Source organism: Acartia tonsa, chromosome 6, assembly GCF_053477335.1.
Source record: "Acartia tonsa isolate MP-2025a chromosome 6, ASM5347733v1, whole genome shotgun sequence".
Lineage (NCBI taxonomy): Eukaryota > Metazoa > Arthropoda > Copepoda > Calanoida > Acartiidae > Acartia > Acartia tonsa.
The window spans coordinates 10,696,843-10,710,685 of record NC_137265.1 but is presented as its reverse complement, the minus strand read 5'-3'; the positions used below and the strand labels follow the sequence as shown (position 1 = coordinate 10,710,685).

At 30.8% G+C, this 13,843-nt stretch overlaps 1 protein-coding gene across 2 annotated transcripts in view; it reads right to left on the bottom strand.

The window, feature by feature from the left end:
- LOC145321792 (putative receptor-type tyrosine-protein phosphatase mosPTP-1) overlaps positions 1–13,843 on the bottom strand; it is a 121,359-nt gene that overhangs the window by 40,164 nt on the left and 67,352 nt on the right. For both annotated transcript variants that reach the window (XM_080163411.1, XM_080163412.1), the window contains 8 exons: positions 13,579–13,711; positions 10,450–10,629; positions 10,151–10,260; positions 9,671–9,845; positions 7,003–7,071; positions 3,795–3,849; positions 2,747–2,796; positions 2,136–2,208 (listed from right to left, as the gene is read on the bottom strand). In XM_080163411.1, coding sequence (XP_080019537.1) covers positions 2,136–2,208; positions 2,747–2,796; positions 3,795–3,849; positions 7,003–7,071; positions 9,671–9,845; positions 10,151–10,260; positions 10,450–10,629; positions 13,579–13,711 — 845 coding nt within the window. The remainder of the gene's footprint in view (positions 1–2,135; positions 2,209–2,746; positions 2,797–3,794; positions 3,850–7,002; positions 7,072–9,670; positions 9,846–10,150; positions 10,261–10,449; positions 10,630–13,578; positions 13,712–13,843) is intronic.

Sequence of the window (13,843 nt, the reverse complement as noted above, 5' to 3'; positions counted from 1 at the left end):
GCTCATGGAAGGCATTTGACGACACCCCCCCCCCCCTTCCACCTACAAAAAACATCTTTCTTAAGCTGTAAACAAAACTAAATTTCTACTATTTTCATTACACTTAGATAACGTAAGTTCTAAAGTATTAACTTTGCGTTTCTAATAAAAACTTGTTAACCAACAATCTACAATTATATAAGTTTCTATATATTTCTTCTCGAAAGGATGGAACAATAGACGAAAATTGATGTTCCTTCAAATGTATTATGCGCTTTATTATAACAAGGGTAGCTACAATAGATTAGCGGTAAGGGGCTGTAAATTAACTATACCAACGTCCAACATTCTCTACTCCCTCCCTGTATATACTAAGAAGAAGAAAACTAATAACAACTTTTATTTCTTACAATGTGTTTGACCAAATAAGATGTTTATCAAATGGTTATATTTTAGAGTACAAATTCCATCAATGTTTTTGTCTAAAATTACAAATTTCTAATTTTCTCAATTTAATCAAAATATCAAAAGTTTGAAAGCTAATAAATGAGAGAACATGTTTAGAAAAACTATGGGTACTAGTATAATTTACAATTTGAAGTCTTCTTCCTCCCTGGCTATGACTTTAACATAGTGCTTCCAGATTATAATTGTGCTTTATAGTACAAACATGTAACCATTTACCCATTAACCACGATAACCTATTGTTTATTTAAGTCAGGTTATTGCATTTACACAAGAGGTGATAACATCCACTTATATGGTCTATAACCTTTCTAAGAGATCATTTAATAATATATTAAAAATAACCTTATGTTTATTGCTTTAAGCTCATGTACCAAATAAAAAAATAAAATAAAAAAACCTTACAGTATGACCCAACTGCATATTTAACCAAAAAAGAAAGTTTCTTGCACATCTAAAAGTTGGAGATTTCAAAATTGTACTTACAAAAACAAATATTTTTTTAAAGGTAAAAATTAAACAATTGCATCTTTTTAGCCTCAATAAGAATAATACATTTTACAACAAAGGTTTTTTATATACATCTTTGGATATTTATAATAAAAAGTATTGAAAAATTGTCCCCTAAAAAGGTGTTACAGTTAGGCTAATAACAGTTTTTTATCGGCCATGCTGTATATTGAATGTGTATATATTACTACTTGAGACCACAGAGTATATGTTTTTACTGTCCTCTAGCTAAACACTACACTTTTTGTACATATTCAGTTATGGAGTAGCAACCATAAAGTATATCGTGTTCGCTTGTCTGTTAAATTTATTAAACCTCTAGACACTTCACATTTATTAGAAGACTGGCGATTTTTATATCCTAAAAATATATTGCCTTAACCTTTTCTATACCACCATTTATAATTAACCACATAATTTAGTCGTTAGATATCTTAAATTGTGATTGGTTGGTTCCAATCTACATGGTGTAATAATTATCATCAATGTGGATCGATTTATTGTCTTATCCCTTAAGATCCCTGCATATTACCCCAATAATGTTAATTTAAAATGCTGCGCTACCATTAGTGCATGGATTGCATTTTTCTTGTTTTTTTTGTATACTTCACCAAGAGACATATAGTTTCTTATGATAGTATCTCATCTATTACTAAGGGTTTCCAATAATATTATACAACATGGATGACAACATCCATAGAAGCAAAAAGGTAGGACAAACGAAGAGTGTCAGAATTGAATAAGCAGAATATTAAGCATAAGTCTAAACAAATTTGTTGCAAAACTTTTTAAATACAAGATATTGTTTAAGAACATATTTACATTTTTAGGACTTGATTATAAAGATGCTTCACTTATAACATTGTACCTTGTGGTTATAGGAATCAGCATTCCAAAAATCAGATAAATAGGATAATTATAGCATACAAAAGTTTGTTGGGAAAAAGTAAACAATCAGCATGTTTTAAATGGACGGACGGACTTTCTGGTAACGATTTTAGAGTTGCTATGTTTCCTAAATCGTACCTGATTATAATAGGAATCGTAATGCAAAATTTGAAATCGATAGGACAATTCTAACCTGTTCAAATTAAAGAAAAGAGCTGTCCCTCGCTTTTCAAAAATACATCAATTTAATATTTGAGATGCCTATCTGTATTTGCGGCTGAGTAATTAATTACCTTGAGTTGCAATGTAGGCTTTGGGCTTTCTGAATCCATCCACGTAGTTAGCATTCAAATAATCATCCATATCCTGCAAAATTAGATCTTTAAAACGGCTATATTGATGGTTTACAGTTATGGTTTGTCTTGGCTTCTAGAATTGTCCTACGGATTTTTGACACAATAAAAACTGTCCCGAATTTGTATTAATTTTGAGGAACACGACTCCAGTTACGTCATATTTTTCTTTCCCGAAAAAGGGAGAAAAGGGGGTTTTCCCCATCTCTTTTGAAGAGATATTCTTCCCCCCTTCCCTTTTTCGGGAAAGAAAAATATGACGTCACTGGAGTCGTGTTCCTCAAAATTAATACAAATTCGGGACAGTTTTTATTGTGTCCGGATTTTTATATGATTAGTCTTTCTAAACTTTTTTTTCTCCTTTATAACTTCAATTAAATATCCTTTAAAGGGATATTTTTTAACCTAAGAATTTATAAAACTATATATCAGTAGAAAAAAGGTTAAAAAATAGACTAGGCTTATAGTTTTATTTCTATTAAAATAATAGGATGTCTGTTTGTATATCCCCTACGATCTCGTAGTCTAAAGATTAAGAATTCAAAACTAACCTTTTGATCTTTACCGCCAGTTCCCTTCAGACGAACTCTTGTATGATCAACTGAAAAAAAAAATAATCATAAAAATTAATTTAGCTATAGAGTTCTTGTGCTACAAAACAATATAACAAGAACATCAGGAAGGGAGATAAATGGTAACTAGTATTCTCCTAATTATTTGTAATTTTGTTAATTTGTGGCACGACCGCTCATTGTCCTATTCCTGAGACCCTGTAAAACATAGATAGTGTAAACTGCATTAAATGCATTAAAGAAAATATGTTCCTATAAAACACAAGACTTAAAAGATATAAGTTATAGCGAAAACAGTCCCCAAAACTGATACCTTAGCCTTTGGTAACATAATTAATATCCTTTAAAGAGAAAGTTTCTAGGTTGGGAGATTTTTAGTTTTTGGAAGATTTTTGGAGATTTTTTAATTTATAGCTTTATTGGTTACAATAAATGAACCCCTAAAGGAAGATCCCTAAAGCTATTAATCCCTTTCTAAACTCTTATAATACCAAGGTATAACAACTTTGGTTAAACTAAACATAACAAGAATAATTATGTTGATAAGTAGAGCAGCTATAATCTTTCTAAACTCTTATAATACCAAGGAATAACAACTTTGGTTAAACTAAACATAACAAGAATAATTATGTTGATAAGTAGAGCAGCTATAATCTTTCTAAACTCTTATAATACCAAGGAATAACAACTTTGGTTAAACTAAACATAACAAGAATAATTATGTTGATAGGTAGCGCAGATATGAACTCTCAACTCAGTCTTTGTCTTGTAAACAAAGTCCATTTGTCTATCTCAAACAGAACATCCCTTCAACAGCTGATTAACTTTAACTTTAAAAATTGTTTTCTACTAGTCCTACAAAAATTTCTATTAATATCTTTAATTTTACTTTCCATGATGTCCATGAGGGTAAATTCCTTTTAAAAAATATTTAGTAAGTTATAATAAAACAATGTATTACGATATTTTGGTATTTCTTTTGCTTTTTATAAAGGATCCCATCCTTGTTAAAATTAAGAATACTTACATGCGACAATGTTGGGATATCTGTTCTTCTCTAGATTTCCAGGCTTCTGAGCGTCCTAAACAAGAGAAACAATTAATTAAAGAAAAGCTAAGATTCATCCCATTCAATGAAGTAAATTGCTGTATGTGTGTGTGTGTTTATTTTTGTGGAATGTATGAGCTAAAAAATCTCCTGAATGGTTTGCCCGATGAGAAAAAATCTGTATGGAGTTAGAGATCCACAAATTCCCTAATAGCTAGTGGCGAAGAAATTGTTTAATAATAAATGGCTCATAAGCAATATTATTTGCTATTAAGTTTAACTTTTTTACTTAAAGAATAAATATATTCAATTTAACAGTTTTTTCTCAAATATTTGTAGTACATACTTTTGTGTTTTAAGGAACAAGAAAAAAAAACATATTATGTAATAATATTCGTTTGTTTATTTGTGCATTATCCTTGAATTCTCTGTTTCTAAATACTTAAGATAAAAGTGTGCCTTACAAGATAAAGATAATTTTGAAAAAATTATGCTTCTTTTTTTACAGAAGGAAGTTTATTCTTAAAAATAATTAATTTATATTACTCAGTAGGGAAGCATAAAGTTGATATTACTATTACTATGTATTACTAATAGAAACCTGAATCTACCATCATAAGATGACACTGAATTTGTTTAATAGATCATTGATTTTTTTATGTTTTTTTTTTTTTTTTGATACTCTTGATATTCCTCTTACGGATTGATTTACTTAAATATATCAAATAGATTACAGCTATAAACTTTTACTTAAAGAAATCTCTGAAAATAGGTTCAATTTATCAGGAAAAAGAATATATGTATATAAGCACACTTTAATAGATTGTAGCTATATAGATAATAGATAGCGTACTATCTTTAGTAGCGCAGCTACTTTATAACTAGAGTATGAAGTGTATGTACTTCTGCTACTATTTTTAGTAGCGAAGCTACTTTATAATTAACTTTTCCTGTCCGTTTGTCAGTCAGTCCGTAACGTTACGGGGTAAATAAGACTCTGCTGCTATTAAAGCTAGACCTTTGATTTTTCCTGTCATTTCTCCTATCATTATGGAGCATAGCTACTATAAAAATCTCTTACATAACACGTGCTATAAGTTAATATTAAAATATTTGAAACTGGGGGGTTAATTTATCCTCCAAATACATATCCTTGTAAGGCTAAGGTACAACACAATGAATTGTTTACTTTTATCTTTCGAGGTTGATTTAAACCTTTAAAAAAATATCTTCTATATTTCATTTGAGCCACCTGTTATTTTTAGGGCAATTTTGTCAGAAATCTAAAGGGATAAGCCAATGGACAATGAATAGATGTACATCAACAAATTACCCCTTTCTGTAGATTACAATTAGTGGTTGAAATGTTTGAACACTTATAAGAAAACGCTATTATAAATCTTTGGGGACTAGTGTAATATACTACCCAATGTCCCATTTCTCCCAGCAATTATGTAGTGATTTTAGATGGCGCAGCAACAGCAAGTTTTTAATGAAATAAAAACAGTATTCTGGTCTGTTCAATGACCAGTAAAAATAAAGAAGATATTGTAGTGAATACAGTCCAAAATAAGATATTCAAACGGTTATACTGGAAATGTTTTATACTGATTTATAATAAGGTTCAGATAACCTTTTAGAGATACTACAACACAATAATTTATTGCAGTAACCAAGTATTTAACAGAGATTTAAAGCAGGGAGGGAGAGAACAATGGCTGTTTATTCCACTGGTCCCAAAAGTTTTAATATAACGTTTTCTTACACATAGTCTCAACAACTTTGGTTTATTGCATGTTTATTTGAGTATTTAAAGGTTTTAACCACTAATTGTGATATACAGAAGGGGTAATTTAGTATATCATCATTAGGAATGTACTTCACTTTGTCCGCCATTGTCTTATACCTTAAGGTCCCTGGATTTAAAGAGACAATTTTAAAACTTAATGGATGTCAACACTAAGGCTTTATTTGTAGACCTTCAGGTTAAATTTAGGATAAATAGTATAATTTAAACTAATACTAAATAATAATATATAGAAGTAAAGGTGTATTAGTCATGTGATAGCTTATTTTTAAAAGAGGTAAGCTTCACGTAGCTCCAGTAATGGTTTTACGCCTATGCTTTTCAAATTTAAGTTTTGGGATGGTTTTAAGCTATATCTAGCCCCTCTCTACCTTTTTTAATACAGAGCCCATAGAGGCTTGTCGCGAAGCCGCTTGTATAATATATAACGTTAGTTTCATTTTTGCCTTTATCTAAATATAATCTTCTAGAAATATGCATAGAGTTTGGAGGCTAAAGCAAATCCAAATCAAATGCTGCAAAGCAATCAAATTAATTTAACATTCACACAAGCACAAACAGGGTTAGTTTTTCTATTAAAAAAATTCTTACAATAAATGAGAATGTTCTTTTTAGGTAAAGATATGAATTAGTAAATCAAGCAATATTTGGCAAAATCCTATAAAATTTTCTATGTTAGGAGTCACGGTTTCCTTAGCCTAACAAAGATATGTGTAAGACTTGGACGGGCAATCCTACCTCCTATAATATCATAAGATATTTTCCAGTATGGCTTCTTAACCGATTAATATCCACTGGATTATAATCGGTTGTCAGCCATACTAAAAACCATGTATAGAATCGTATATCAGACAATTTTCTACTAATAATAAAAACATAAAAATTATACCAGGCCCGGGCTAACAAATATGATTTTATTCTTATGATTTTTCCGCGGAAATCTGTCTATAATACGTTGCGATAAATAACTATTATAAGATTTGCCCTGTGGTTTAAGTTTAAAGCATGTTTCTATCTTTATCTGAAGTGACAAGGTCACAAGAGTAGAATTGCAAAGTAAATTTATTCATTTAATTCATCTGTTTAGTTCATATCCTTATATAAAAGTAACAGCATGTGTGTCTGTATCCGTGTACTGATAATCTCGCTTACTGCTGAACCGATATGCTCCTCCGTTACAGTGAAGCTTCTCATGGTTCCTTTGAAGGTTTATACCTATTGTGAGGGATGTTACCACCACCCTTCCAAGAGAAATCGCCCTATGAGAAAATGAACACCATCCAAAAAAATGTTACTTTTTAAACTTGAAATTCTTTTAGCCGACAGTATGTACAACAAATAAAATTTTGATGATAAAAATATATTTTTTTATATGCCTACCTGAGCGGCAAACTCATCCAGGCAGCTGGCGGCTCGAATCTCTTCATACTCCTTGCAAAATCCAACCTCCTGAAATATTCATGATTGTTATCAGGGCTCGGCAGCCGCGCGTCAGTCGCGTGTAAGAAGAAAAAAATACATCATACAATACAAATGACCAATGATAGGCTAGTATACATTTTATATTGACCAATGTTAAAATGTATACTGGCCTATCATTGATCATTTGTAATGTATGACGTAATTTTTTTTATAGGCAATAAAAGCTACTTCTCAAAAATCTAACTTTAAAGTTAACTGGATATCATAACCTTTCCCTAAAGAGACAATCCATCCTAGGACAAAAAAGTATGTTTGTGTTAATAAATTTCGACAATTAATAAATTAATTTTCTTTTCTTATATATTACATCAATAAATCTTGCAGTTAATTAAGAAAAGTAATTCAATGAACAATTAATGAAAAGGGTAATGAATTATTTTCATTATTTTTTTCTTTGATAATTTTGTTTCTCGTATTCATTCGAATCCGGTGGATAGGAACCGGTTCTCATGAACCTCGTAAAAGTGTCGAACTATGACGTCAGAAAAAAATAACAATTAACCAATAAGAAGCCAGTATTCACTGTAATTGACCAATGGTAAAATATATAGCGGTCTCTCATTGGTTAATTATTAATTTTTTCTGACGTCATAGTCAGACACTTTTACTGGGTTCGGTTCTCATCCATACGAAAAAACTATGTCTAGCATCGTATTTAGCACCTAGGGGCTAAAAAACTGGTTTTAATCTTATAATTGTACATTCTATATCCGCGGAAAGCCGTTTATAATACGATGCGAGAAATAACTATTCTAATTGATCTTATTTACTTTAATTTAGGGGAGAGGGCATCCAATCGTCATTAATATTAGACTTTAGCCTATAGAGTAGCTTTATTACACAGGGATTTAAAAGTATAAGACAATACATCCCCAATGATAACACAAAAAATCACCCCTTCTGTACATTAAAATTAGTAGTTGATACGTTTGAACACTCAACTTAATTCACGAACCAATCAAAATTCACTAAAGTTCCCAAAGTTTTTAATCTGACGAATTTAAAATCGTAATTAAAAAATTTTGGGGACTGGTGTAATAAACGGCCCATTGTCTGCTTTCTTTATCTGTTCATTAAAAAGTAGATTTAACAATTAAAACTTTCAAATAAGAAATAAAAGTTGGTCCAGATTTTCTAATCCTAAATCCCCCTTGCATGGTGTTTAAGCAAATTCGTTAAATTTCTAAACAAATAATATTTTTTTTTTGGAAAGGTATGTTAGGAAATTTGAATTACTATGTTGTTCTATGTATAATGTTAAGATTCTTAAGTTATTGTTTAATTGAATTTTGCCGCTGTATTAATAAATTTTCTGGTATGATGGAACACCCCGACAATTAAGAAGGTTAATATTACAATTATTTGTTTAATTCTTGTATTTATTATTCTTCATAATGACTATAATCCAGCTGTATGAAGGGATTAAATTAATAATTAGTGTAGAACAAGGATAATAATGTTTATAAGTAACGCAGCCATAATTGAATTATTATAACACTAGCGGCTTCGCCCCTAGCCTCTAGGGGCTTTGCCCCAAGAGGTTTGATCGACCTAATTTTTCGTATTTTAGATTTAAAAAGAAAAAGTAAAAAAAAATTTTGGGGGGGGTATTTTTCATTTTTTGGGGGGGTTGGCGGTGTCCCACCCCCCAAGAAAACAGCTTAAAACAATCACAGGACCAGTAGGTATATTCCCTGAAGAGTAGAGCCCAATCGGTTCAGTGGTTTCTGAGATCTTAAGCTTCAGACGGACAGACGGACAGACAGACGGACAGACATCGTTCTACTTTGTATTATAGATAATCGTTGAACACATTTTAACAGTGCAGTGGGTAGAAAACATGAAAGTAAAAACTGAAAGCAATGCGATACCTTTAAATCCTTTATACTAAAGTAACAGGATGCGTGTCTGTCTTTTTGTATGTCCACTAAGTACTCGTAAACGACTGGGTAGCTTCACATCGGTCCAAGGTTTTTTTTAGACCATTATTGAAAAAACACTCCCCCCCCCAAAAAAATGTTTTTCTTCAAAAATAAATCACCACTAAAGCAACTTGTAATTATAAAAAAAAACATAATCTTACAAAAAGTAGCTGCGCTACTAATTATTATAAAATAATGTTTATATAAGATTCATTATTTGTACCCAAGCTACTCTGTAACAAGAACAAATGTAAGCCTTTAGAATAAAGAGATTAAATTAATCATTAGTTCACTAGAATGTTTGGTTAACATCAATTATTATTTGTTAAAATAAATACATATTATACAGTTAATGAATGTCTTGTTATTAACATAATCGTAAAAAAAGTTTTTTAAAATTAAGAAAATAATACATCCAGCCTGTAAACTATCATTGTCTTATTTGATATAGTGCTTTTTGCCTTTTTTGTTATTTCTTTAGTGGTGGGGGTGGTCAAATCCCCAAAGAAAATAGCCTAAAACCTTTTTATCACCAGTATGCAAATTCTCTGAAAAGTAGAGCCCAATCGGTCCAGCTGTTTGCTAGATATTAATTTTTATTCAAATAAACAGACAGACATCCTTTTACTTTATATTTGATATACCTGATTCATATGTAGATCCATGACATGTTTAGGAAAGAGTTGTACAGGTATGGAATGATTCATCTCGGGGCTCACAACATCCCACCCGCCAAAACCTTCGAGGCCATGGTTGCCGTGCAGCGGGGGGTTATACAGCTTCTCATTGTCGTAATACACGGAATCATCTTTGTATCTTCTAAATTAAAATTCACAGTAGTTTAATTTAATAGTCACTAGTGTAGGCCCTGAAAAAAGTAACTCCCCCCCCCCCCCCTCTACCTTTTTTAAGTGAGGGGTGTTGGGAGGAGAAGGGTTTTTTTGCTCAATTGACCACTTTAATTAATTTAGACATATTCCACAAAAAATTAAGTTTACTATCTATATAAGCCTTTCAGCCAGATAAAACTGTAGTTTTAAAGACAATATATGTACTAAGTATGGACGTACGTAAAATACTGGTATGCTCCAGACAAAAAAAAGTATTTTTAAAGCATCGGGTACCTGCAAATGAGAACTGCAAAAATTACGAGTAGCAAGGCCAGTGTTCCACTAACGACTCCAGCTATTAGCCCAATATGCTCCTCCAGGTTCAAATTCAAGATTATAAACCTAATGTTCATCCTTAAATTATTTATTTCATTTTTAGGAAAAGCCAATTCTTCTACTTATTAATATTGAATAGATTGCTTATAAAGATTATATTTAATGTCTAATTTTAGTTTTAACACCAGAAAAGTGTGCAAAAATACAAAAAAAGTTTTTGATAGGTTAGGTTAGGTAAAATATTTTGGATGGTCCCTGTCATCTGAAGTTGGCATCCGTGGGGCATAGTTCATATTCTCACAGCCGGGCTGCAGGTACACGGCTGAAACGGGGGACCAGGGACCAAGATGCATCTTCCCTGCGCCCAGGTGGGACCGAGTTCCGGCCCGCACCTTCACCTCGTACGCCTGGCTTGTGGTTAGGTTGTTCAAATACATCTGAAAGTAATAAATTTTCATTAGTAAAAATATTAAATTCTACTTCGTTTTCTTTCCATGATCCGATTTTTTTAGTATATCTCATGCAGTTATCGTATAGTTATAAAGTATAAATATAGTTTGCCTTTGAAAACCTATTGTCTTTGATGGGATTTAGAAAAACTCAATATGGGCCTATTTTACTTCTTGATTAAAAAAAAAGAAAATTCTTTCGGAGATAATATTTTATAAAAAAAGAAAAATAGCCAAAATATAGGAAACAATTTAGACCCAATATGTGGAAGCAGACAAAATGATCTAATTTGGTAAAATTGGTTAAAATGATATAATTCTATCTCTGTCAAGAAATCATCTAAATTGAAAGATTACCGACAGATACAACAAAATTTTAGACCTAGACAGCCACCTTGCCAAAATTTCCACAGTGTCAGGGATAAAATGATAGGTCTAAAAAAACATTTGGACCATGTAAAGAAAACGAAGAAGCGGGTTTAGTCGTATTTTCATAGTAGCTTTTGATGGTTTATTTAGGTAGGTAAGCAGGGTTAAGATTTTTATTATCAATGTTTTTTAGTTCCAAAAGTTTTTTTCTCTTAATGTTTTCAAAAACAATAAAAACATTGAAAACTCATTAAAAAAACTAATTATCATGGTATTTGTTAAAAATTTCTAGTTCTTATAAAATTTTATTGTTTCCACAACTATTAAAAAACATTGAAAGTAGTGGAGACCCCCCTTATTTCCTGAACTACACAAGTAGATTATGAACGCCAATGTCCATTTAAATTTTGCAAACAACTGAACTAATTAATTTAGGATAAAAATAACTTTTTTAGTAAGCTAAGTATTCTTTGATTTTAGGCTTTCTAAAGTCTCTTAACTCTAATAAAACAGTTTCGCCCTAATTTCGACCCAGTTTAATTCTACCTAAAACCCTCTAACATTAAAATGAAACTCCCGTAAAAAGAAGAACCCTATCAGTTTAGCATGTTGAAAGATCATTCAGGACGAACATAAATATATAAATTTTATATTGAAAAAAGTAAGAACATTTTTACTGATCTTTTATCCTTGGAAAAATACAAATTGAATTGATCAACCAATTTATTTGAGGTAAAAGAGGATATATTTACTTTTTTTAACAAAAATCTTTTCATTTCATTTTCTCATTTTTTACTCTGTGCTAGAAAAGTTTTCTTGTTATAGAATTCTTTTTTCTTTTTGGTTCAAGTTTGATTTAGTTTTTGACATTTTTTTTCTGTCCCACATTTTTTCTTTTTATATTTGAATAAAATATTTTGTCAAACGCCTTTCAAAAGTCAAAAGAACATTAAGATTTAGATTATTTTTATTCATAATGTAAATTTGATTAAAATACTATCAGGGTGACCCTATATAACGTTTATGCTGATAATAAATCTACAAAAGATTCTTATTATTTTATGTCTAATAGTAGTGTATAGTACATGGTCGATATAGGTTTCTATGATGCTTAATATTTGTTAGATTTTAATTTAAAGGGTACTAGTTTTTATTTCATTACGGCGACACTAAGTCAGTCATTATCACTTTTATAGAAACTAGCAGCTGCCTCCTTAGGATCTAGGAGTTCTGTATTCGAAGAATAGAGGAAGCAGAAAAATGGCTTAAAACCGTTCCAAGACTTAAATCTAAAAAATAAATGGCCTAAAACCATCCCGGGGTCTAAAATGTAGAACTTAATCAGTTCAATAGTTTTGGAAATCCTAAGCTACAAAAAATTCTACTACTTTATGTAATAAAATAAATCAATGATTTTTTTAAAGGGGGAGGGGGAGGATTCAATTTACGTTCCTTATATCATTCTTTTTATCTCTATTCCTAGAAACATTGAAAAGACTTGATGATGGTTAAAAGTTTTGTCTACGGAAATTCAACTTTTGGTAGCGAATCTTTTCTATATTAAAGGTCAAACCTTCACGGGTACCTCGGGTCATTCATATTAGAATCTTTTAAAATTTTGCATAAAGATTCATGAAATAATAAGGAATAATTTTGACAGCCCAAGAACTCTATATCAACAAAGAAACTCTAACGTTCATTTTTACCCTAACACTATCTTTGTATAGGTTGATTCCCAGGACGAAAATGTTAATGTTAAGGGCGTGGCATTACAGCATATATTGTATTTGAGCAATTTTACACTAGATCAATAAAGAATTTCATATTTCCATAAATATTCTGCTTCTTTAATATTGAAAAGTAAAAACTCGCATGTCTGATTATCTGAAATATTAAGATTCTGTTATCTAAATGTTGTCATCCTTGTTTATATCTTATTTTGAGACCTTTAAGAAGGGTTTATTGGCCGAAGATATCTCCCTCTCTTACAATATTTAAACTTTATTTTAAACTTTTTTACTTTTTAGATATAACAATATTTAAATTTTACTTGATATAAAGTCAAATATCGAAAAAATATTTGAAAATATGTTTGAATCTAAAAATTTAAATTCAGCATTTTGTTATGGGGGGTAAAATGTAAATCATTCCCTTTTTTACCCATTTAAAATGTATGAATCAAAAAGGCACCATTCTAGTGATTTAATGCAAAGGCATTATTTTAAAAATCAACATTTATTCAACGTCAATTAGATAATTTTTCATATACCTTCCGTCAAGATCCCAATTTAATGATTTTGTTAAACCATCTTGCAGAAATTTGATACAATATAGTTTACCAAAAAAATCTATAACCCCTAGGCCGTTACACATGTAAATCCGCAAAAACTTCGTAAGGATTTTCTAGAAAAACATATTTGTTTAATTTTAGATAAAAAAGTAGCTGCCCTTTCGTACTAAAATATTTACACGCTCTAACCAAAATTATGGCCAAATTGTTCCTACACTGTGGTCTTATTGGTTCATTTGACTCATGAGGCATCTATATCTTCTATATATATTACTTACCATATGATTTATGGTATTGTTGACCGTCTCTACGACCTGTTCCTCCCAGCTGTCCTCCTCCTCCTCTGGCGTGGCCTCCACAACCTCTGGCAAGCTTCGCCCACGGTACATCACATAGTACACATCCACAGTTCTAAACAAGAACAATTATGGTAATAACTATTGCAAAAAAAGGGCTAACGTTATTTTAGGAATAAAAATCAATGTAGCATAATTTTTCAAATCGTTATAAAAGCGGTCTACATTTAAGAAAAAAAAGTAACAA